At 49.7% G+C, this 23,526-nt stretch overlaps 2 protein-coding genes across 5 annotated transcripts in view; one reads left to right on the plus strand and one right to left on the minus strand.

Annotated features, from left to right (window-relative positions):
* The window catches only part of EARS2 (glutamyl-tRNA synthetase 2, mitochondrial), a 29,584-nt gene extending 25,831 nt beyond the window's left edge, over nt 1–3,753 (minus strand). For 2 of the 4 annotated variants that reach the window (XM_004021200.5, XM_042240288.1), the window contains exons 1-2: nt 2,553–2,713; nt 31–186 (exon numbers count right to left, since the gene is read on the minus strand). In XM_004021200.5, the coding sequence (XP_004021249.3) occupies nt 31–186; nt 2,553–2,703 (307 nt within the window). In that variant the 5' untranslated portion in view covers nt 2,704–2,713. Of the gene's footprint in view, nt 1–30; nt 187–2,214; nt 2,477–2,552; nt 2,714–3,665 lie in introns of those variants that run through there. The other 2 variants (XM_042240290.2, XM_042240289.2) reach the window with 2 other exon arrangements.
* On the plus strand, nt 3,075–14,942 carry UBFD1 (ubiquitin family domain containing 1). The gene is made up of 7 exons (XM_027961845.2): nt 3,075–3,115; nt 3,300–3,629; nt 4,937–5,145; nt 7,697–7,762; nt 7,915–8,020; nt 12,065–12,147; nt 14,562–14,942. The coding sequence occupies exons 1-7, from the start codon at nt 3,091–3,093 to the stop codon at nt 14,670–14,672; spliced, it is 930 nt and encodes a 309-aa protein (XP_027817646.1). The 5' UTR covers nt 3,075–3,090; the 3' UTR covers nt 14,673–14,942.
* The last annotated feature ends 8,584 nt before the right edge of the window (nt 14,943–23,526 follow it).

Raw genomic sequence — 23,526 nt, forward strand, 5'->3', positions numbered from 1 at the left:
GGAGAAGGGTCCTTTCCCTGCCAGCCTCACCTGCCCACTCAAGCATGTCCTCAATATTCTCCGCTGCCCCAGGCACAAGACGGGTCTGATCTGTGTCCTCCAGCCTCAGGATGAAGCTCCCTTGGTGCTTCTTGGCAAAGATGTAGTTGTACAAAGCAGTGCGGAGGCCACCCAGGTGCAAGAAGCCTGATGGAAGAAGGGGACAGCCCAGATGAGATGGGGAAGATGAAGGGCAAGTCAATTCTGCTTGTGATAAAAGGGCCCAAGGAACATCAAAGCCCAGGAAATGGCTCTCCCTGTCCCATCTCTCCAGCAGTCAGACTGTCCCAGCAGAGGACTGGGGCGGCTGACTCATTTACCCTCATCCCAGAAGTGGAAGAACACCCAGGTTTTGGAGCATATCATTTTGTAAAACGGCTCCAGCTCTCCCCACCTGCACCCATCGTTCTACTCTGAGATTTGCCTTGAGACCAAGTTTCACCCAAAGGGGAAACAGATGGTTAGTCACTGAAGCCACTTCACACATGCATTTCATTTATGCAAATTCAATGAGGTCCCTGGGCAAAAAAAAACACTTTGCTAATTGAAAATACTGTATAATTACATTTTGCACATACCCTCTATGCACTGTACGGACTAACCACATCACACATTTTGAATTTTGACTACTTGATGCTCTAACTGCTGCCTTTAGATACTAATGAAAACTAATATTCGATTCCACTGTATTTCTCCACCCAAGTTTAAACTCTTAAAAGACTTTACTTTTTTCATCATTCCTGACTGAACAGTTAGAGTAAACAGTCTTCCCAGGGCTGTCATTTCCCCCCTTACCCTGCCTTTTTTGGACAAGGTTGTGGCCCTGTCTTCACAATGAGCTCATTTGCATCTTCAGGTACTAGCACCTACATGAGACAGGAAAGGCTCCTCTGGGATCAGGCAGACTCTAGCTCGACACTGATTATATAGGAGACCTTCAGCTAGTTATTGCAAGGACACCACAAAACCAGAGTTCCCCAAGATAGAAGACATGGGTCGAGTAGTTGAAACCAAGACGTCTTACAGATCTTGATTCAAATTCTGCTCCCCCTGGACATTCTACTTGATTTTTGTGAGCTTCAATTTCCTAATTTGTTGAGAGAGACTGGCAACAAAAAATAGAAACCTTCCTTGCAAGATTGCTGAGGCATAAATGCCGATCAGAGTATACCATTAATTTTAGCTATTACAATGATCTATATTCTTCTGTCTGTAGTCAACCGCCTTGCCAACATAGGCTTTTCCAGCAAATCATCAAGGAAACAAGACTTAAGATCATCATAAAGGAGGCGTCTGCTTGTTAAGTGCTTTCCATGAGGTAACAACACCTTTCCAGTGCCTCAGCTGGATTACCTCAAATGATGAGGCAGGTACTATTATCAGCTCTATTTCACAGATGTTAAAATTCAGAGGTTCAATGCTTTGCTCAAGTGGCAAAGCCAGAAATCTGCACCGAGACAATCCCAGGCCTTTGCACCCAAACCAGAGCTTGTCTGAAAACTGCTCCCAGTTCACAACCAGGTAGGTACAGAAATAGCAAGTAAATGCTTAGAAATTGAGAGCACTTTGACAGAATAATTTTACATCTGTTGAATTCAATAGAAAGTCCCCTATTTTGTATGCTTCCCAGAGTTTCAATTTTCTGGTAATTTCTTCACATGGATTTTATAAAAGTATTAATCTGTAATTCACTGGAAATCAGAAGCCAGTCAAACCCAGGGGTGGTTTGAGGAGCAGGCTCTACACTATAGTGCCTGGCAAGTAATATCCTTGTCATCCTGTGCAGGTAGGAGCTTTTACAATGGTAGCTTTGGGACCCAGTAGTTTAGAACGAGAGGTGTGCTTTTTGTGAAGAGGATAGGAGGTTGCCTCAGATGGAAAAGAACTTGAGGAACTAGTGGGGAGGCCACTAAGGTACACAATGGGTCCCTGCCCCACTCTGGCTTGCTAAGCTCCAACACTAACCACAGGACCGTTCTACCTCCAATTTCCTCTGCCCAGAAGGTTTCTTCTATTGGCTTCAGGTACCTAGCTCCTTGTTACTTGGTTCTCAACTCTCATGGCAACCTCCTCAGCAACGCATTGCTGAGCATCCTACCTAACCCTTTGTCCCCTACATTGCTTCACCTCCTGCATGACACATGTGATTGTTTAAAACTACAGCTATATTCTTACATGTTTGTAGCAGTCACTACCAGTGTAGGCTTCCTGGGAGTAGGGGCTCTACTTTCTCCAAGGCCGTTGCATCTCAGTGCCTAGAACAGGCTGTACTCACTAAACATTTGTTGAATACGCAAGAAACAAGGAACCCAAAAAAAATGGTACAATACGATAAGCACGAAATTCCTGGCAACGCGAATAATTTTCGCTCGTAAACATATTTCTATTTCTGTATAATGAGGTCTCACTGCCCCGCCAGTCTGACTCCACCGGAAGGGATTCGTTCGGAATGTTCGGGGGGCGGGCAAGAGACGGTGGGCCTCGGCCTGCAGCGTCACGTCCGCCAAGGTTACCTGTGGGGCTGGGGGCGAACCGGACTCGCACCGCAGCCCCGGGATCAGTACCCAGGCTGGCTTCGCGCCGCCCCATCAGGCGGCCCAAGGCAGCCGGGGACCTCCCGGGATGCAGCAACCTCTTCAGAAACACCGCCATGTGGGGCGGCATAGGCACACGTGGGCCTCCGTGCATCACTTCCGGGGGCTCCTCCCAGCCAATCCGCTTCCGCCACAGAAGGCGCAACCCCGCCCCTTAAAGGCGCCAGCCTCCTAGCCTGCAAGCCCACGCCCCCCTCCCAAGACTGCGGCCCCGCTCGGCCTCAAGGGGGCAGAGCCTAGCAAGCGGGCGATTTCCCGGGCCCGCCCCCCTCGGTTCTCGAAAGCTAGAGCGTGGCAGGGGCCGGGCCGGGGAAGCGGAGGAGGCGGGTCTCCATAGAAACCTCCACCTGTTTCCGGCCAGGCTGTGCAAGTAGGGGCTGCTGCGGGGGCCAATCTCAGCCAGCTCGCCTTTTCCCGGCGGCCTCTGCGGGAGCGGTGGGTGTTGTACACAATCATCATGGCGGCGGCCGGAGCCCCGGATGGTGAGTCTGGAGGGGGTGGCGGGCGCCCGGGTAGGGCAGGGATGAAGCGGGCGCTCCTAGGGGACGTGGCCCGGCGCTGGGGCGCCAGTAACCTGGCTCGGGCGCATTGGTCCGGCGGCCCCCGCGCAGAATCTGGTTCCAGGCCCAGTCCGCGGCGAGCGTCCACCCCCTAACCCCCTTGCAGGCATGGAGGAGCCTGGCATGGACACGGAGGCCGAGACCGTGGCGACCGAGGCGCCCGCGCGGTCCCTCAACTGCGTGGAGGCCGAAGCCGCGGCGGGGGCGGCGGCCGAGGACTCCTGCGCAGCGCGAGGCAGCCTTCAGCCGGCCCCGGCCCAGCCCCCTGGGGACCCCGTGGCCCAGGCCTCGGTCAGCAACGGCGAGGACGCGGGCGGCGGCGCGGGAAGGGAGCTGGTGGACCTGAAGATCATCTGGAACAAGACTAAGCACGACGTCAAGTTTCCCCTGGACAGCACGGGCTCCGAGCTGAAACAGAAGATTCACTCGATTACAGGTAATCCCCCTGGCGCTGACAGCCTACCCACCGCACCTGCCTCCTGTCTGCGCTAGGTATCGCGTTGCCTGTGTTCTTCCATCGGTTTTCTCAATGCTACCGACAGCCTGCCGAAGGAAGTAGTAACGTGCCCGTAATTCAGATGGAGAAAATGAGATGCAAAATCAGAGCCAATCGGCTGAGCTGGGTTTCAGGCCCAGCGCTGACTCTTAGGCCCAAGTTTCTAACTCCTGTGTCTAACATCTCTAATAAAATTACGTAAGGCATTTGTTAAGTTTACAGCTTCTAGGCCCTTCCCCCTGGAGAATTTGATTCAGTGGGTCTGGAATGTGGCCAGGAATTATTTTTAGCGAATGTTTCAGGTAATTCTAATAAGGGAGCTTTGGGAAACACTGCTGGTGGCCATCATGCTGGCCCCTTCACAGCAGCTCCTATTACATAGATTTATCTTATTTACAGCACTTTGCCATCTGAAATGATTTCCTTTTTAAACTTTCTCTGGGTAGGCTGTAAGCTCCATAAAAACAGAAACCTTATTGGTTTCTATATCCATGATATTTGTGGACATTCACTTAATATTTGAGTCACAAGCTGGTTGAGGAACTACTTGGAAGGAATAGTACTTGATATGGCACTAGGTAGGTAGGTTTAGTCGCTCACTTGTATCCAACTCTCTGTAACCCTGTGGGCTGTATCCTGCCAGGCTCCTCTGTCCATGGGATTTCCCAGGCAAGAATCCTGGAGTGGGTTGCCATGCCCTCCTCCAGGGGATCTTTCCAACCCAGGGATCGAACCCAGGTCTCCTGCATTGCAGGCAGACTCTTTACCGACAGAGCCACCAGGGAAGTCCTGATATGACGCTAGTGGTAAAGAATCCACCTGCCAGTGCAGGAGACATAAGAGATGTAGGTTCAATCCCTGGGTTGGGAAGATCTCCTGGAGGAGGAAATGGCAGCCCGCTCCAGTGGGTTCTTGCCTGAAAAATTCCAAGGTCAGAGGAGCCTGGTGGACTACAGTCCATGGGGTCGCAAAGAGTTGGACACGACTGAGCACACACATGGATTGGTTACTTAACACCTTGTGCTGCACTAAATGCTCTATATTTGTCCCATCTCTTAGTCCTTAAAGCAAATCCATATATAAGGAACTATTGTCATCACCCTGATGACGTTCTGGAGGCTCAGAGAGGTTGTAAATTGCCTAAGTGCACAACAGTGATTAGTGATAAAGCAGTATTCACTTACGGGTCTGTTGTACAAAGAATATTTTTCATTTCTTCTTTTTACTGTCCTCTGCCTTTTCCTAAGGTCTCCCGCCTGCCATGCAGAAAGTCATGTATAAGGGACTTGTCCCTGAGGATAAGACATTGAGAGAAATAAAAGTGACCAGCGGGGCCAAGATCATGGTGGTTGGCTCCACGATAAATGATGTTTTAGCAGTAAACACACCCAAAGATGCTGCCCAGCAGGACGCAAAGGCCGAAGAGAACAAGAAGGAGCCCCTCTGCAGGCAGAAAGTGAGTCTCTTGTGTGATTGTTGGTCCTAGGAAGAGTGAGGCTTTGTCTTCTCGAGCCTAGGCTGGTTGTCTCCTTTCTAGAATAAGCTCCTTTTCGGACAGGGCCCATGATGGAAATTTATGGCAGCAGTTGGGTGCGGCTGGCTGTTGAGTGGAGGTGACAACTACCTGAGATTTGCATCTTTGTCTCATCTGGCGGGTCAGTGTGTCTCAAGTCTATCTACTTTAGGATGAGGCCTTTGTAAAGGCAGGCTTCAGACCAGGTATTGAAAGGAAACAGATGCGGGTTTCTCTCCTATTGAGCACCAGAGAAAAGTGCCACTATTAGAATTGACCCTCCATTTCACACAGATGATTACATTTGTTTTTTTGGCTTGTGGCTTCCCCCAAGTCAACAAGCCTTTTTCTCCATAGGTAGGGAAATCAGTAGCTTTCAGCAGTCCCTCTGAAACTGGCTGTTTCAGGAAGCCAAGTGAAGCTGACTTGGAAGATAACTACACTGATTTTTTTCTTCTTCCCTCCTTCCTGGTCATGAAATGAGGGTCTGATTTTTCACATGCTCTGTTGCTTGTTTCAGATGGAAGAGATCCAGCCTTGTTTTGTGATCACTGTAGCCATTCAGATTCTCTTTTGCAACTAGGAAAAGTAAGAGTGTTTCACTGTGGAGGGAACTGGTTGAAAGAACGGTCACTTGCAATCTTATCCAGCCAACCCTGCTTGTAGTTACAGAACCTCCTGGCCACTCTTAGTGTGTTCCAGGATAATAGATATTCTCAACTCAACCTGTATCCTGCGGAGAGTAGACCGACCTTGACCAACATTAATTTCAGTGACCTTAGGCATCAAGGCACAGGGCCAACAGTGTGGCACACAATTTTGTGTTACAGGTTTATAATCTCTTATATGTGCTACCAGAACCCCAAGTCTGAAAAGCAAAAGTGTTCTTACAGACTAGGCAGCAACACCCAACCAGAATTAGCATTGATAGTCATGTTCTACCCTAGAAATGTTAACATGTTTGGTGACAGGTGCTTCCCAAGACCCCCAACAAAGAATATCATGTAATGTGTTTTAAAACTGTATTATGTTTATACAAAACATTTGTCCCTAGGGTTTCAGATAAGGGGTTGTAAACCTCTGTTCACATCTAAAAGGTGTTTATTTGGACATTTTCCCCTCCAGATATGGGGTGATATGAACCAGTTGAGTTCATTTCCATTTTCCTATCTTCCTTTGCCACGACATATGAAGTTGTCAAATAGGAACACGTCAAACATGAGTCTTTCCCCTGGTCACGCCTTTGGAGTATAACATGCTTCTTAAATATAGGTTTTGAGTTACTAATGGTAGCTTAACAGGCTTAGAACTGTTCTCCACAGTGAAGGGAAAATTCTTCAAAAGGTACTTGGGATGTATGAGTCAAATTAAACTTCTAATCCACACAGCTTTGTTCTGTTGATGCCGGTTATGAGGCATAAGCTGGCCTAATGAGAGGGACCCATTCTCCTAGCTTTTCATCAGCTTGTTCAAGAATCTGGGGCTGATACGTAGAGTGACCTTTTGCTAGTAGTCTGGCACTTTTGAAGTTATTCCTAACCAGAGGGTTTCCGCCATGCCAGTGAGAGTTTGAACTGGCTTGTGGCCACCTGGTACTTAAATTCAATGAAATGTTTACTCTTTACCCACCCATTACCCACAATTCTAGCTTGACCAGACAGCGAGTGTACCTCTAAAGCCACAGATGGAGAGGAAACAAGACTCAGGCATTTGGGCCAGACCAGAGCAGTTTTCGGGGGCCGTGTGCCTAATTAGAACCCTTTATGAGCTGCTTCAAACTCCTGAGGAGGGAGTGGAATTAGGCTTACTGTCAGGCTATAGAGTAGTTAACATTTCTCTTTGGAAAAGTGGCTCTTGACCTTTCTGGTTAGCATGGTTGAGGGTGGGGTAGTGGGGAAGATTGCTGCAGTGGGCTGAATCTCCATTTGTTGAAGAAATGTCCCTTCTAGGGAGTTAAGCTAACTGTCACATCCTTACAGGTTTCTGTGGGAGTTTGAGTGGATGGAAATGGCTGTCCCCATTTTGTACCTGCCAGGAGAGCAAGCACCCTTTGTGGCTTTCTTTAAGCTAGCTGTGTAATCTTTTCAGTGGTTAATTTGGAGGAAGGGAGAGAAGGAAGTCGAGTTTATGTGAATTAGCAATCTGGAAATCCTGATTGCTCTAAAGCTTTGATGTCTACTATGGTAGCCACATGTGGCTGATTAAAATTTAGTAATATTAAGAATTCAGTCCTTATGCTAGCCACATTTCAAGTGCTTAACAACCACAAGTGGCTCTCGGCTACTGTTTTGGACAGTACAGGTGCAGAATATTCCCATCACAGAAATTTTTGCTGGACAGCACTGCCCTGTAGTGTCAGGGACCCATAATCTGTAGTCAGGACAAGCTTTTGAACCAAAATATTAAGGCTTGCTTCATCCTGTTTTTCAGAGAGGTAGTAAAAGACAGAAATGCAGGCAGCTGTTTCATATAATTATCTTTTTCTGACTTATAGCAACACAGAAAAGTGTTGGATAAAGGAAAACCTGAAGACGTGATGCCGTCTGTTAAGGGTGCTCAGGTAAGCTAAACTCCTTTGTGAGCATTCTGAAAAGGAACCAGCCTCCACTTCTGCCTTCTTGAGGTTCCTGCAGTCGTGTCCTCAACTCCTGTCTTCTCCTGCCTCGCCTTTTTTACTGGTTCCTCTCTCTTACCATGCTCTTGTGCCCCCAGGAGCGCCTGCCAGCTGTACCATTATCTGGCATGTACAACAAGTCTGGAGGAAAAGTGAGGCTTACCTTTAAGCTAGAACAAGACCAGCTGTGGATCGGCACTAAAGGTACGGGCTGGCCTCGCCTGTTCCTGGCTCGCTGCCTCTGGCACCCAGCAGGGCTTGGGCTCGGGCTCATCTCTGCTCCTCAGTCTGGAATCTCTCTCCACTGTGCTTTGCTTGCTTTAGATTTTGCTTTTTGATGCTCACCTCTATTTGGGCCCTCTTCCCTCATTCTCTTCAGTCTGATCTCAGAGCCAATCCATCAAACATTGGCTCTTCAGTTGTAGCCAGAACCAGAGGTTCCAAACTGTGTGGCGTGCGGGCCAGGTCCTGTCTGTGGACAAGGGTTTTCTGAGTTTACACATAGTCTGTGAAAATCAGGAGATTTCACTGGATCAAAGTTTTTTTGTTTGTTCATTTTTTGTTTTGGCTTCTCTTGAAGCAAAAGGTCTAGCTGTTCGGGACCTCCATTTTCACGTGGCACATGGAGATCAGCTGGCGCAAAGTAGCCATTTCCGGTGGGCCGTGCTGTAGCCCTCACTGTCCCGTTCGCCTTTTACTGTGGCCAGCTTTGCTCACGTGTGTCGCCTGCCTGGCCGCTGTAGGCCAGAGACTGCCTGGGCTCAGGACCTGGCTTACTTCCTTGCCTGGTTGCCCCCTGCTGCCCGCCACTTTCCCTGCCTGTGTCTGGGAGTCAGGCATGCTGTTTGCTGGGAAGTGTCTCTGACTGATGCCCCTCTCCCGTCTCCCAGATGGTTCAAAGTCTTATCAGTTACATTCCAGAATTATCTGCATCTCTTTCTTTTCCCTTCTGTTGTGCCTGTTGATTCCTGGCATCTGTGAACTTTGTTAAAGGAAGTTAACCTCTGTGCCAACCCCATCTGTGATCTCTTCTGTCCTGCCCATCTTCCACACTGCTTTTTCCTCACTGGGTCAAGTCCTCAAAAACTTCGGGCTCTTTAAGGCCAAGTTCAGATGCCTCAACCTAGTGTCCAGTATTCTCAACCGTGGGGTTCGCTTTCAGATTTTTGACCCAGCTTCCTGCCCCACTTGCCCTATTGTGCCCTGCATACTTGACTGCGTCACTCCGTCAGCTTCCCACCATGCTTTGCACAGCTCATGTTTCAGTCATGCTGTGCCTTTGCCCGGGATGCCTACTTCCTGTTCCAGTTATTAACAAAAATCTTCCAAGGTCCTACTTAAACATGCTCTTCTAAGGAAGCCTTCCCTGATATCTCTCCACCCTGCAAATGAGCTGCTGCTGCTTCTGTCCACAGAGCACCCTGCTTTATCCCTGGAGCGCTCATTACCCTCAGACTTATCTGTCCCCCATCAGACTCCTGGAGGGAACCAGACATGCCCGGTTTCCCTGTTTCTGGCCAGCACTGCAGGTATTCAGAGTTCGAGGTAGATGTAAAGAGAAGTATAGTGGTGTGCGTTGTGTAAGGTTAGCTGGTTTCAGGGACAGGCCATTTAGTATGATTCTGCTTAAAATGGGACCAAGGAGGTGTTAATTGCTCAGTTGTGTCTGACTCTTTCCACCCCCACGGACTGTGGCCCAACAGGCTTCTATATCCACGGATTCCCACAGATAAGGATACTAGAGTGGGTTACCATTCCCTTCTCCAGGGGATCTTCCAGAGCCAGGGATTGAACCCAGGTCTCCCACATTGTAGGCAGATTCTTTACCATCTGAGTCACCAGGGAATCCCAAAATGGGACCATAGTTTTAGGGAAAATAATTGGAGCAGGAGTGACGGGGAATGAGATTGTAATCATCTTAAAATGTGAAAGTAGGTTTCTCGTTTTTAACCCAATCTTGATTCTTAAAATGAACAAAGACCTAAACCGGCAAGATACTTGAGTTTTCTAACAATTTTGTGATTCCTTGCCCCAGTCGTCTTTTTCACTTTTGACTCTCACTGCATGGGCGAGGCAAGTTGTGCATAAAACTTAAAGGCTTTCCCAGTCTTCCCAGGGGCTTTTGAACTCTGTAGTAGGTCATTCTCTTCCACAGAGCCTGGCACATCATCAGTTTTCTTCAGTCATGGGCTGCGCCATCTCGGTCAGATCCTCACTTACTCGTGACCTTGCAGGGGAGTTGGCTTACTTCTCCATCATTCGCAAACCTGCCAGAACCCTGCCTCTTCCTTGGCCTGCGCTTTCACTCCTGCAGCCTCCTGGGAGGCCGGAATCAAGGCTGCTGGCCGGGAGGGTGGGTGCAGGTAGGGGAACTGGATGAGGACTGAGTGTGTAAGCCTTCGTTGGTTCCTAGGGAGTGTTTCCGGGTGGTGAAGTTCTATAGGAAACAATGGCATAACTGCTGGGGCTAATGACAGCCTCCCTTCCGTATGTTAGAGGTTTTGCTTTAGCTCATAGAAGCTGCCACCTTTTTGCTATGGCCTGAAGGCAGAGCTCTGGAAGAATCTTGGTGGATCAGGGTTCAGAGCTGTTGAGAGCCTCGTGGCTCACCAGCCTCATTAAAGAGCCTGGCTGTGAACATGCACATCTTCAAAGGGTGACCAGGGCCAGGATTTCCATTCCCACCCAGGCAGTGGTATCAGTGTCCCTTCAGGCTCTGTTCTCACTGTGGGCCCAGGAGTCCTGCCCCCTGCGTTTCCTAAGCACTGTCCTAGGAGGACGGCTTGTTCTGGGAGTTGGCTTCCAGTCACTGGCTTAATCTTTCTGCTAAAGTGACCATCCCAGCAGTTCGTTGATGTCTTTCTCAACGGGGTGCTTTATGGAGCGGCATGCAATGGCTCCTGCTTGTGGCTTAAACTGTCCTTGCTAGCGTGCGTGGGAGGCAGTACTGACAGCCTCAGGCCCGGCGGAGCAAGAAGAATGAGCTCCAGGCAGGAGATGGGACGTGACCTCGTGAAGCTGCCACCGGGAGTATGTGCCCTGTGTGTAGGGCGCTCAGGTCTCTAATCTAGCTGATTGCTGTCACTTAGGAATGTGGGCCTAGGATTGTTGAATCTTCCGTGTTTTCAGGAGAAGCCAGAAGTCCATGTTTTTGTGTGAAATCTCTGGACAGTTCAAAATGGCTGATGTTTAAAACAGTTTCCATCATGAAAGACCAGTGCTGGTCAGATCCTGCCTGTGGGTGATTGTTAGAGCCACTCAGAAAGTCAAAATCTGAATGAGCATATTCAGGCCCCATCTCCCCACCCTCCTTTTCAGAGACCAAGGCCTGTAGGATAGAAGTTACATATCTCAAGCCACCAGCTAGGTGACGGTCCAGGGCTCTGAGTTCCTGGGGTTTTGTCAGCTTACCTCTTTTTTTAGATTTTTGCTTGGTGCAAAGCCTGTAGTGAGCTTTTCCCAGCACTGTTCACCTTTTGCTGAGAGCTCCCTGTCCCGAGGTGTCCGCACAGACGACACCGCCCCCTTTTGTGCTGCTTATCTCCAGTCTCCTCTCACTCCTGGCATGCCTTGCTGCCACCTCTTTCTTACCTGCCATCCTTAGACTTGCTGCAGAAGGGCTTCTGACCCGATGTGATGAGTACATCCCGAGGGTTAACCAGAAGAGGTTATGGATGTTCTCAGAGAGCTTGTTCAAGTGTGTGTGTTTGGGGGGGTGGGAAACTGGGGAGGGAAGGGGCTGGGAGGAGGAGTGGGCAGGATCAGGGTGGGAGGCTGGGGAGGGAAGGGGCTGGGAGGGGGAGTGGGCAGGATGAGGATGGGAGACTGGGGAGGGGGAAGGAGAAGGGCTGGGAGGGGGAGTGGGCAGGATCAAGGGATAGAAACCGCCTTCCTGTATAAGTAGCAGGGGGTACAGCTGCCTCCTCCTGGTCCCTTGACTATCCCAGGCACCAAAGACCTCAGCCAGGGCTGGGCTTGGCGACAAGGGTGCAGAGGAGTTTCTTGGGTGTTTGTCAGTCATCAGGCTCCACAGAGAAACGCCAGGATGGCTCTATCTATGCTCTCGGAAGCCTGTAATGCACACCTGCCAAGTGCTGTTCCCCACTTGCTCCTAGGAAGTCCCCACCTCCCAAACAGGGCTTGAGGTGCACTGGCCAGAAGGTGAGGGTGGGGGTGGACCCCCCAGCCGCCAGCCCTGAGGAGGGGTGGGGGGGCCTTTAATGATCTCTGTGATCCCTCTCAACTTAGAGCGGACTGAGAAACTGCCCATGGGTTCCATTAAAAACGTGGTCAGCGAGCCCATCGAAGGGCACGAGGACTATCACATGATGGTAAGTGGCCGGCGGCCTCGCCTGCACCGCCTCCAGCAGGGAGGGGAGAGCTCAGTGTTGAGAAGACAACAGTCTTAAGAGCCTCCTGTTGTCTTCGAATTCTTAGAGCTTAATCCGTGATCTACTCCTAGTTCTGTTGATTTTGCAGCTGACCCCCTCCCCCTGCTCCACCCGCCACCTTCACGCAGTTTAAAGGGGATACATTTTTATCTCTTGCGTGTCTCTCATATCTGTAATATTTTGTTTTTAGACCAGGAAAATAAATGCAAAGAGGAGGTTAATGGCTTGTGGGTCTTCATTTTAAGTTTTGTCTCGTGTATGAAACAGAGCCTCTCACTAGCCTTGGTGCCTGTGAGGGCATCAGGCTGCCCCCTGCTGCCGTGAAGTGCTTACCCCGGGGGGCTGCCCTCGAGTGGCCGAGGACCCTGTGGGGAGGGTGGGGCCTTTACCTGGTTCTGCCTGGAGTTGCACTCAGGAGAGTGGCTGCTCCTCTGCAGACAGAGCCTCTGGAGATGTTCTCCGGGTCTGCAGAGCAGAGCAGGGATGAGCAACCCTGAGCAGCAAGGCAGAGCCCTTCCACTCTCCCAGCACTATTGAAGGGGCTGCTTTAAAAATGAAGTTGAGCCGCCTCGCTCCAAAGTTGCTGTGGCAGGGACGGGACCTGAGCAGCGATAGGGTGCGAGTGGGGCCACCCGCCCTGCTCAGTCGGAGGAGGTGACTGTGCTGTAGCTGAGTCAGCCCTGTCCCAGGGAGGAACGGCCGCACGCGGCTGGCGTAGTTTGCAGTAGAGGGAGGCGTTGGAAAGTCCGGGAAGAGGGCATATCCAGCTGTGACCCTTCTCTTGGCAGATGGCAGGGCCCCTGGCTCTAGGAAGTCAGCCAGTTGTGGGCCCTGTGCTGCCCTGTGGGGGTCTGGCGGCGCAGGGTTGCCCCAGGCTGTGGTTGGCAGTGCAGCCCTGGGTGCCCAGCTCACCGGTCCTCCTCCTGGTAGAGGTGGTGATGGCTCAGGCTCCTCCCAGGCCCTCTAGTCTCTGTGTAGTCCTTAAAGGCTTACAGGTGATTTGTTATTTTTTTGCTCAGGTATTTTTTCTGTTTCAAAAGTTGGCCTTTAATATTGTCATCTGGGCCCCTCCCTTCACTCCTTTTGAAAGGTTTGTCCCACCAGTTTGACCCCATAAGGTTTACAGCCACAGTTTTCAGACAGTCTGGGGAGAGGAATTTCCAACAAGTAGCATGGACCATTTTGGACATATTTTAAGGAGGTGGTGTGGATGGCTAATGCCTTCGCATTTAGTTTAAATGCCGATTTCTGTCTGGAGCTGTTGCTGGCAGAGGTGGGTTCTAATTGCCCCCTTTCTTTTCTAAGCACCATCGAGTGCCTTGGTCTTTGTCTTAATGAAGGTATCTATTCCCTCTTTGCAGGTGCCACTCCACTAGATTCACAGTTCACCTTAGAAAAGGGTGGCTGTGCTTTTTCATTTTTAGAGAAATGTTAAAAGAGTACCGAAAAGAACCGAGAGTACTAAAACAAACCCATATATCCATCAACCAAGAAATGACTGTTGTAAATATCTTGCAGCTTGCTTTCAGTCTTGCTTTAAATAAAAGAAAATCCACCAACAGTGAATATGTCCCCACTGTGTTCCCCTCCCCCTTTGCCCTTGTCTTGATTTATCACGTGGCTCCTTCCCATCTCTGCGCTTACTTTCACGTGTATCCATGACCAAGACACAGTATTGCTTTGTGTTTTTTCAGTTTCCATACATGGTATCATGGTATGTATCATTCTGCAGCTTGCTTTTTTTTGGCTCGACATTATGATCTGTCTGTATTCACTCTAGATCCAGTTCATACCTTGTAAAAGTAAATCCAGTGTTCATCTGAGTAGGTCACTTTTAATTTTGCGTTCCCTTACGATGGATATGTAGGTGGTTTCCAGGTTTTTATCATTTCTGACAGTGCTGCTTTCAACACTCCTGTCTCCTCATGCATGTGTGGTGGTTTGCCTAGGGCAGTGGTTCTCAAACTGGTGTCTGGGTCGGCAGTATTAGCTCACCTGGGAACTTGTTAGACGTGCAGATCCTCAGGCCCCACCCCAACTCTCTGGAATCAGGAAGTCTCAGGGCTGGAGCCCCCAGTCTGATCTAACAAGCCCCCAGCTGGCCCTGCTGCACACGCGAGTTCGGGAACCACCGCTTTAGGATCGGCTGTGCCTAACGCTCCCACACCTTTTTATGTTTTATTTATTCATTTATTTTTGACAGGAGAATGCTCCCCATGTGCACAGTTGTTTTTGTTTTTTTTCCCCTTCCCATTTTAATGAGCTCACCTCTCAGCCCTCCCCTTGTCTGTTGTGCTGCCTGCTCAGTCTCCTGACCTCTGAAGTACCGCTTGGTTTTCCTTTTTCCCTTCCAGGCGTTTCAGTTGGGCCCCACGGAAGCCTCTTACTACTGGGTGTACTGGGTTCCAACTCAATATGTGGATGCAATCAAAGACACTGTGCTGGGGAAATGGCAGTATTTTTGAAAGCACTTTCACCTCTGGCCCAGGAGACTGACCCAAAGTGAAGGACATTGCTGGGAGAGGCCTGCAGCATCCCTGGATTTCAGAGTTCTGGAACTTTGTTCAAAAATATCTATATCCAATCTGAGGTGATGTGGTGACTGAAGCCAGAGGTGATGTACTTTCACCATTAGCTTAATTTTAACTTAAAATCACCGGTTCCCTTTCTTGCAGTCAGCTTCATACCATTTTTAAAAGTCAATACGGTGGAAATCAATAAATCTGAATTCTGAACATGTTGTGTGGAATACTCTTAAGTGTGTTTGAGAGTAGATCTACCAGTTGTGTTTAGAAAGGAATGATCAAAAGCTTTCTGGTTTTTTGGTTTTTTTTTTTTTAAGTGATTTCACCTGAAATATTTTCATCTCTTTGGTTGCAAACATTTGGACTGCGTTGTGATGAGTTGTGGGTGGGGTTTTTTTTTCCTTTTTCATATAAAATTGTATGCAAAATGTGGGGGTTAGTAAGCCATATTTCTCTGTCCACTGGTTCGGAGTGAATTCTTTCCCTTTTTACTTTCTCACTTCTAGATGGGAATTTTTGTTTCTGAAAACCCAAAGATGTCAGTTCCTCCTTTTGTACCTCATCACCACTTCCTTGCCCGGCCTCCCTCCCGCCACGCTGCTGCTCATGAATGCATGGCAGGAGAGGAAGAGCCAGGGGTCTGGTCGGGACGCTCACACAGGCTCTGGTATACGCTGAGCAGCGGAGTGTGTCCCAGCAACTCCGGTCTGAACATCTTGCCCTTTGGGCCCCAGTCTGGGGAGACGGCACTGCTGCTTCGACAGTTGCCTGTAGCCCTTGCTGATGTGGCTTTGAGGCCCAGCTTGGCATGGGTGTGCCGACAGAGGCCCCTCTGAGAGGAGCCAGGTGGAAGCCAGTTATACAGCCATACAGCCACAGACCCAGACCTTCCTTTCTTTAGAGTTTTTGGGAAATCCTTCAGCAGTCCAGTGATTCTTTCAGTGACACGTCTGCATTTGGTCCTTCTCCTCATGCGTCATGTTCAGGTGCCCTTCATCCCAGGTTTAGAGATGCTGCCTTTCTCAAGAAGAAGTTATCTGACCCAGTGGGTTGGCCAATGGATTTCAACATCGAAAACGGGATAAACGGCTTTCGTGATTAGCTCTCCCTCTTCCGGGTTTAGCCCTTGACATCCTTTGTCCACGTGAAGTTCTGTCGTCTCCCGGTGGTTTGGTTGACTCTGGAACGAGGGACAGTCTCTTGGTGAATGATACCCTTTGTGCTGTTTGCTGTTGCTCTGCTGCTGTCTTTGCGATTCTCCTCTCACTGGTGCAGGCCCTCATAGTAAGGTTTGGCAAGAGATGTCCCAAACTTCACATTCTGGATTCTAGACTGTTAGCCTTCTTTCTGTGAGATGTATTAGCATGTGTTCGCCTAAGATGACTATTCCTTGTGAGCCAGTTCATGGTGATCTTCCGCGCCCTTCCCTTCTAAGCCGTAGTTCAAGAATCCAGCCCATCCAGACCGACTCTTGCTTTTCGTGGTGTCGTCCGTGCCAGGTTACGGATCTAGGCAGGAAAATCTCCTCTTGCTTTTCTGGGGGGCACAAGTTCGTCTAGGAAGTGTAGCATCCAGGAGACGGCCTGTTTTCCACCCCTTGCAAAAGGAGCAGTACCTGTAGCCCTTCTGTCCTTGTCAGCCCGCAGTCCCTGGAGGAAAGAGCATGTCTTTGCCGCTTGTGGAAGCTTCGCTCTGCAGTTGACAGGCCTCGCAAGCTCTCGGAGTGGCGTCGTGGTTTGAATGCTGCTCTTTCCGTTGGCCAGCCTGCCTGTCCCAGAGGCTTGTCCTGACAGTGCCACACACCCGCTCTTGAAGCAGGCATCCTGTCCCCGTTTCGTGGGGCTGCTCCCCAAGCCCCTTCCCACCAGGTTCCCCCCTCGCCCTGCTCGGGCGGCTGCCTCCCGCCACGTGACGCCCCTTCCTCCCAGTGACGGTGTGCGTCCGGACTCCCTGCTCCCCAAGGGCCAAACCGCTTCTCGCTCAGGCTGGTGTCGTCTCAAAACAGGACCAAAGCCTGTGTGAGCCTTTTTATTTGAAGTAAATATGGTGCTTTTTTCCTTACTTGGAGATCTTCTATATAAATACTGTAAATGACATCTTTTCGTATGGACCTGTTCGAGCGTAGCTTTCCAGAGCCCACGAACTGTGCTGGCCCGATCTTGGGCTCTGGCCGCCCCGTCCCTGTGGAGCCCTTGCGGGAAGCCCCGGCGAGCAGAGGAGCCACCGGGGCAGCGTCTGGTGAGAGCCGCGCCTGGGTCCCAGCAGCGCTCACTAGTCTGTTACTCGGCCCCTGAGCGGGCTCGTCGTCAGCTTCTTACGGTCCAGGATGTACTGACTAAATCTGTGTTAGCAAATTCAGACTCTCCTTCCCCTTCGGTAGCATCCCGGTGTTCATTCTCCCTCAGGCTTCTCTCCGCGCGGAGTCCTCGCTGGGGAGGGGCCAGGACCCCTCGCGGGGCTCTGAGGGCGGGCAGGGGCTCGAGGCTGCCTTCTCTCGTGGAGCTGGCAGCCCTTTCGCAGGACAACAAGCCTTTCCTTCCCTCCCCTCAGCCACTTGGCAGAGTAGGGACGAGGTATCCCTGCCGTCAGCTCTATTTCAGTCAGCCTTTTCAGAAAACAGAGAGATGGTCTCACGACTTGGTCCAACTCTTTGGTATTCAGTATTCAACTATTTGGTATTCAGTTGTAATCGATGATGGGCCTTTTGCAAGTAGCATCAGCTCTTTTTAAAAAGAAAGTCAAGCTGAGCTAAGGGTGCACTTTGCTATATCGTGGACGTGGTGGGCCAGGTGAGGCCTCTGTAGGCTCCTGCTTTCCATGATGAGGGCCAGGGAGACTCCCTTCACCACTCAGTTGCCGGATCTCAGCTGGAACGGGCTGCCTTGCTTCTTACTCTCCCTTTCACCAGGTGCCTGGAGGAACGGTCCCGGGCGCTCACGCTTGGCCCGCCCTCTTTGCCAGAGGCAGGACCCTGTGTGCCAAGGGCGGCTTGCTTTCCACGCCGTCCTCTGAGGCCGCCTCTTTCTCTCCTTGCCTGTTGTCTTGGAAAGGATAGTCCTTTGTCTTCAGGCTTTGTGATCAAGTCATCTTAGGACTGGCACCTGTTCCCTTCTTCGCGGGGCCTGGTGGCCTTTCTGAAGTCGCAGGTGGTCAGGAGCCCTCCAGTGCGCGTGACATCTGGTCAGTTGACCTGCCAGGCTGGGTGGTTCTACTGCTTTCTGAATTTCTAAGAATCTCTTTCTTTCCTAACGAGTTCTGCAGATTTATTTGACAATGTACGTAAGTACCATGTTTTCCTTGTGGTGTACGCTCTGTTCTGGTTTTGTTTTTAATCAAATGCCTGTTTGGGAGGAGATGAACGTATTTAGTCTATTAGATTTGCGCTGCTGGAAAATTTTTTTTTTAAAGTGTAACCTTGACTAGCTGTCTTATTATTGTTTATCCTGTAAGATTAGTCTATCAATTAAAGTTTGATAATTAATTGCGTCTCCTTTTCCTTCAAATTCTTCATGCGCCTGATCTGTACTGGGGATTGACAAACATTGAAACTGGGCCTGGAGTCATTTTTTGTCCAGTTGTGGGGTCCCATGTTACCATCTTCCTTGTTTGGCTCTTGGGTACATCCACATTTGTTCCTGCTGAAAATAGCTGATAAAGGGATCCAACTTGATGCACTCCGTGTGAGTCCAGCTCCCAGCTTGGCGGTCAGCCAGGTCCCGGTCAGGGCCTTCCCCTGCCTGGCCTCCAGGGGTTGGAGGGCAGGCCGCCACGCAGTCCTCACTCTGCCAGGACACGTCTGATCAAACACTGAGACGGAGCTGCAGCTTCAGCCGCAAGCCGCAAAGACCCAGGACGGGAGAGGGAGGTCTGTTACCAGCAGCAGGATGAAAGCAGAGACCTGGGCATGGGCAGTGACTGTAGTTGGCAGAATTGGTTTTGACCCAGCACTGCTCCCACTGGACCCTCTCTCCTCTTCGCCCTACTTGGTAAATGTTCCTGAAGGTTCTGGTCTCACTGCCCCTTCCTGGCTCTGTGTAGTTTCCCATTGCCTCACAATCCTTGAACCACACCGTTAGATTCTTAAGGTTCTGATTGTTTGGGGGTGGGGCTGTGCTCCATGCTGTCTGTGGCCTGATGCCCCTGGGGAATCTTCTGTCTGCATAAAGGGCACTTCTGAATTGTTACTGGAGGCACCTTACACCAGGTAGGGTGATTGAGCCTCCTCAGACAGGGAATGAGATGAACTCCACTCTGAATATCGTACCATATTTTGGGGGGAGACACCTTGGCATTTTCTTAACTGTGGGTAACTATCAGAACACTCGACAGCAGGGACCTCACAAAACACGGTCATGAGGGCAAGAGGCGAGGACTTCCTGCTTTTGCCCGAAGTGGCCTGTCTAACTCATCGTGCTTGTAGGAAGTTGCTGTGCTTCCACCCAGGAGGCCTCTGCCGACCCCACTGGGCCGTTTTCAGCTCGGGATTAACCTCTGCCTTTCCCAGTTTCTCGAGGCTGTTTTTGTTCTGAAGCCTTAGTAGCCTGTCTTAGTCTACTGATAGACCCCTCCCTACTCTTCACCTCATTTTATAGCTCCTGACTTTCAAGTTTCTTCTGTTTTCACCACTTTCCTCTCTATCTCATTGTAATCGCTTGCTGTCTTCCCTTTTTTGTACATTTTCAAACCTACAGAAAGTTGAAAAATGCTAGTGACCACTTCGTGCTTTCATGTGGGTTCACCAGTTGTTAAAAACGTTAACTCCATTTGCCTTCTCTTCACATGCATACTTTATTTTGCTGAATCATTTGACCGCCTTACAGATGCCATGACATGTTTTTGTGTGGATACGTAAGCAGCATCTCCAAAGAGTAAGGCCATTATTACACCTTAGCATGACACGGGTACCTCACCTAAAAACGAATATCAATTCAGTAATATCACCTAATATATAGATGATGTGAAATTAGTAATACTGGTTAATACATCTTCTAGAATGGTTCTCAATCAATAATTCTTACGCTTCTGAGTCCTGTCTTTTTTTTTAATATCCTTTTAACTTTGTCGTTGCTAGCCTTGCTCTCCCTTTAAAGAAACCTCCCCTCCATGTGTCTGTAATCATCATTTGTATCCTGACCCCCTGCTCTCTCCTTCCTGTCTTGAGTGTTAGTTACCCTGTTACCAAGGCTTCTGGAACTGTGGTTCTGGTGGTGGTCGTGAACTGGCGCCCCCACCTGGCAGAGTCGCCTTGTTCTCTGCCCTGCCCTCCCTCCCACCTGTGAGACTTGCTGACTGCAGGGATCCAGACTGAGGACAAACCCAGTTCGTGTGAATTACGCAAGGGGATTGTAACCAGAAAGTCCAGTGTCAGACCTAGTCCTGTGTGGTCCCCCAAGTCACATCAGGCGCCTGACCCTCCAGCTCTCAGCTCTGCTTTGTTCTCTGTTGACTCAGCTTCTAGCAGATGCAACCCTGAGGGAAGAGTTTTCTTGCCCAAGAATTCCAGAGTAGAAATACCAGACAGGGCTCTTACTGGCGTGTTACCCAGAGACACAATAACCTTAGCATCCGAGACGTGTTGTTCCCGGTGACTTCAGTTCACTGCGAGTCTGGGGCTTTCAGATGCACACTCCAGACTGTAGAAGACCTCAGCTGTGGCAGGCCACCCGGCAGGCTTTGGGCCTCATGCTCTGCGTCAGGCCAGTTACTGGGAAAGGACCTTCTGCAGGGCTCCAGCCTCGGTGAAGAATGGGTGCTCCTGAACCCTCTCTCCAGGATGTTGTTTAACTCAGCTCTTGCGTTGAGTCTGTCCACTGCCAGGCACCGGGACAGATAAAGTGTGTGCGTTCCACTGTCACCACTCCATCACCTCTTGTCCGCCCCGTTACCCATCGGAGGAAACTTTGAGAAGAGACCTAGCCAAGGTCACATGCCTGTCACAGACCGAGGCTGTGATTTGGAATCCAGATGTGCCTGACCCCAGAGTCTGTGCTCCGAGATGCTGGTCTTATTGTTGAGAACTTAGGAAAGAGCTTGGCTACTTTGTTTTGGTTTCATAATTTTTTTCTTTTTTCTCCCTGGTTTATTTATCTTAAGGGTACTAACATATGTTTGTGAGTTGTTTTTTTAACTTTGAACCTTGGTATTTATTGCTTGGCCACCATTTAAAAAATCGAGACAGTAAATAGTACATGGGCTTGATAGAGAAATCTCAAATGGTAGGTAAGTCTCACGTAGTTCTAGCTCTCCACACCAGCTGTGTTCCATCCCTGAAGCAAGCAGAGTTCACTTTAGGCTTAAGTACCAAGAGGCCATCTCATGAGCAGAGGGTCAGTGATTCCCACGTAAATCCCTTATCAGAGTCGGGGTATCTACAGAGGAACTTCAAAGCAGGAGGGAGCAGGTCCAGAGGAGGTGCCTCACAACCATACTCCAGCCTAGAGTTCCAGACCATTATCTGTCATCTGTTTGGGTATCCCACAAGTAAATCCAACAGCCCAAACTGAAACGATATCCCTTTCTTTTTCCTTTTTGGCCACTCCATGTGGCATGCCAGATTTTAGTTCCCTGATCAGGGACTGAACCCGCATCCCAGTTCAATGGAAGTATGGAGTTTTAACTGGCTGGACCACCAGGGAAGCCCCTGTATCCCTCTTCAGTCTGACCCTCCTCTCTTCCCTCTTTCAGATAGCAGCTCACCCAGGACCAGTAGCCCCAAGCCATGAACCTGAGAGATACCCTAGACTCTCACTTCCTCTGTCATCTGACCACCTGCTATTTTTATCCCCAGAGTATTTTTGCAATCCCTCTTCTCTATCCCAACCTCCAAATCTGCATCTTTCTCTTGGGTTCTTCTAGTGCCCAGCACTTTCATCCCCTTCAGTTTACCCTTTGCACAGGTAGCTGCCAACCACTGAGCTCGAGTATGGCTGACTGCGTCTGCTCTGGGAAATCCTGCGCCTGCTGCCTACAAGTTCCTTAAAAGACAAATGAGGCCCTGCTTCGTGACCTGATCCCAGCCACAGCTTTAACCAGAGGCCACCCCGCCCAGGATTTCACCCTCCAATCATAACCCCGGCCTGAACCGACGGCATGTCCCCTCCTGTGCTCACGTGGTGCTGCCGTGGCTCCTGCTCGTGCCGTGGGGCTGGACCCCGGCGGAGCCTTAGGAATACAGCCGAGGCTTCATTGCTTGGGAGTGCCTTTCCCAAGCCTCGGCTCCTAATGAACGCCCAGTTTTCACAGATTTCTTACTTTTTACACAACGTGTTTATATTTAGAAAACACTGATTAACAAAAATAAGCCAAGGTATTTCTACCACATGGTGGTAATCTAGCATTTTGGTATGTGTCGTATGGAAATGGAATCCTGCTGTTTATAGTCTGTTCTGTGGCTCAGCTGGTAAAGAATCTGCCAGCAATGTGGGAGACCTGAGTTCGATCCCTGGGTTGGGAAGATCCCCTGGAGAAGGAAAAAGGCTACCCACTCCAATATTCTGGCCTGGAGAATTCCCTGGACTGTATAGTCCATGGGGTTGCAAAGAGTCGGATACGACTGACTGACTCACTTTCACTTTTAAAATAAAATACCGATTTTTCATCGTGTAAAACTGTCCCCATTGAACCGACCCCACACTGTGGGATATCCAGCTGAATGCTGTCCATATACTTTGTTACACCCTATCATGTTGTCTTCTCCTTAACAAATTTCAAACAGGATAGTTGACGGGCTGTCACCTAGTCACCATCTGTTAACACTGCTACCATTTCTTCTTTTTCCTGAACCATTCAAAAGTTACCTACAGGGACTTCCCTGGTGGTCTAGTGGCTAAGACTTCAAGCTTCCTATGCTGGGGGCCCAGGTTCAATACCTGATCAGGGAACTACATCCCACATGCCACAACTAACACCCAGAGCAGCCAGATAAATAAAGTCACCTACAGACATCTTGCTGCTTCACTTCTAAGTTCTCCTGAGCATAAGGTTAGTTCACTACATAATACTGATTATATGTAAGAAATTTAACATTGTTTTATCACCTATGTAGAGTCCAGTTGTCCTCAAAATGTCCTTTTTTTCTCCCCAAACCTTTCAAGCTTCACATTTCCCGTGAAGTTAACGTGTCTCTGGTCTCCTTTAATTTAGTTACCCTGTCCTTTCTGTTCCACGTCAGTTTTTTTTAAAGTCCTACCTTCTGGATTTGTTTCATGATCAGTTGGATGAAGAATACCACAAAGGTGACGTGTCCTCTCATGACTTCAGGAGCAGCTCAGTCAATGCTTGGTATCATTGGTGATGCCGAATATGAAACATCACATGGATTTTCACGGTCTCCTTTACCAGATGGTGAGCTTCCAGTGAGCAGACTTTACACTTGTGACCCAAGGCCCAGCCTGGAGGAGTGCTCCGCAATGGCGGGCACACTGTAGTTACATTGGGTGCATGAGTGCCCTGGCTGTTCGGAGGAGATAGAACAGCACTGGCCCCAGACACAGGTCGTCACAGGCCTCCCAGCCGCCCCTTCCCAAAGGGACCTGCCTGCAGCAGACACACTGATCCTGTTTGTTCTGATTGACACACTTTGGAATGCTGTATTTGGCCAGTTTGCTGCCTATGTATAGGGGCACACTGGTTTCTCAAAGAACTTCACAGCAAGTTTTTAGACCAGAACGGCCTTTGCTGTTTGAACATGCACCCAGATCCTAAATACCATTGTCACCAAATAATGTGTGGTTGTTCGCCGCACCTCTCCCACTGCCTCATTCTGGCTTCTTTAAGACTTCCACAGAATGGTTAT

This window comes from Ovis aries, chromosome 24 (genome assembly GCF_016772045.2).
Source record: "Ovis aries strain OAR_USU_Benz2616 breed Rambouillet chromosome 24, ARS-UI_Ramb_v3.0, whole genome shotgun sequence".
Lineage (NCBI taxonomy): Eukaryota > Metazoa > Chordata > Mammalia > Artiodactyla > Bovidae > Ovis > Ovis aries.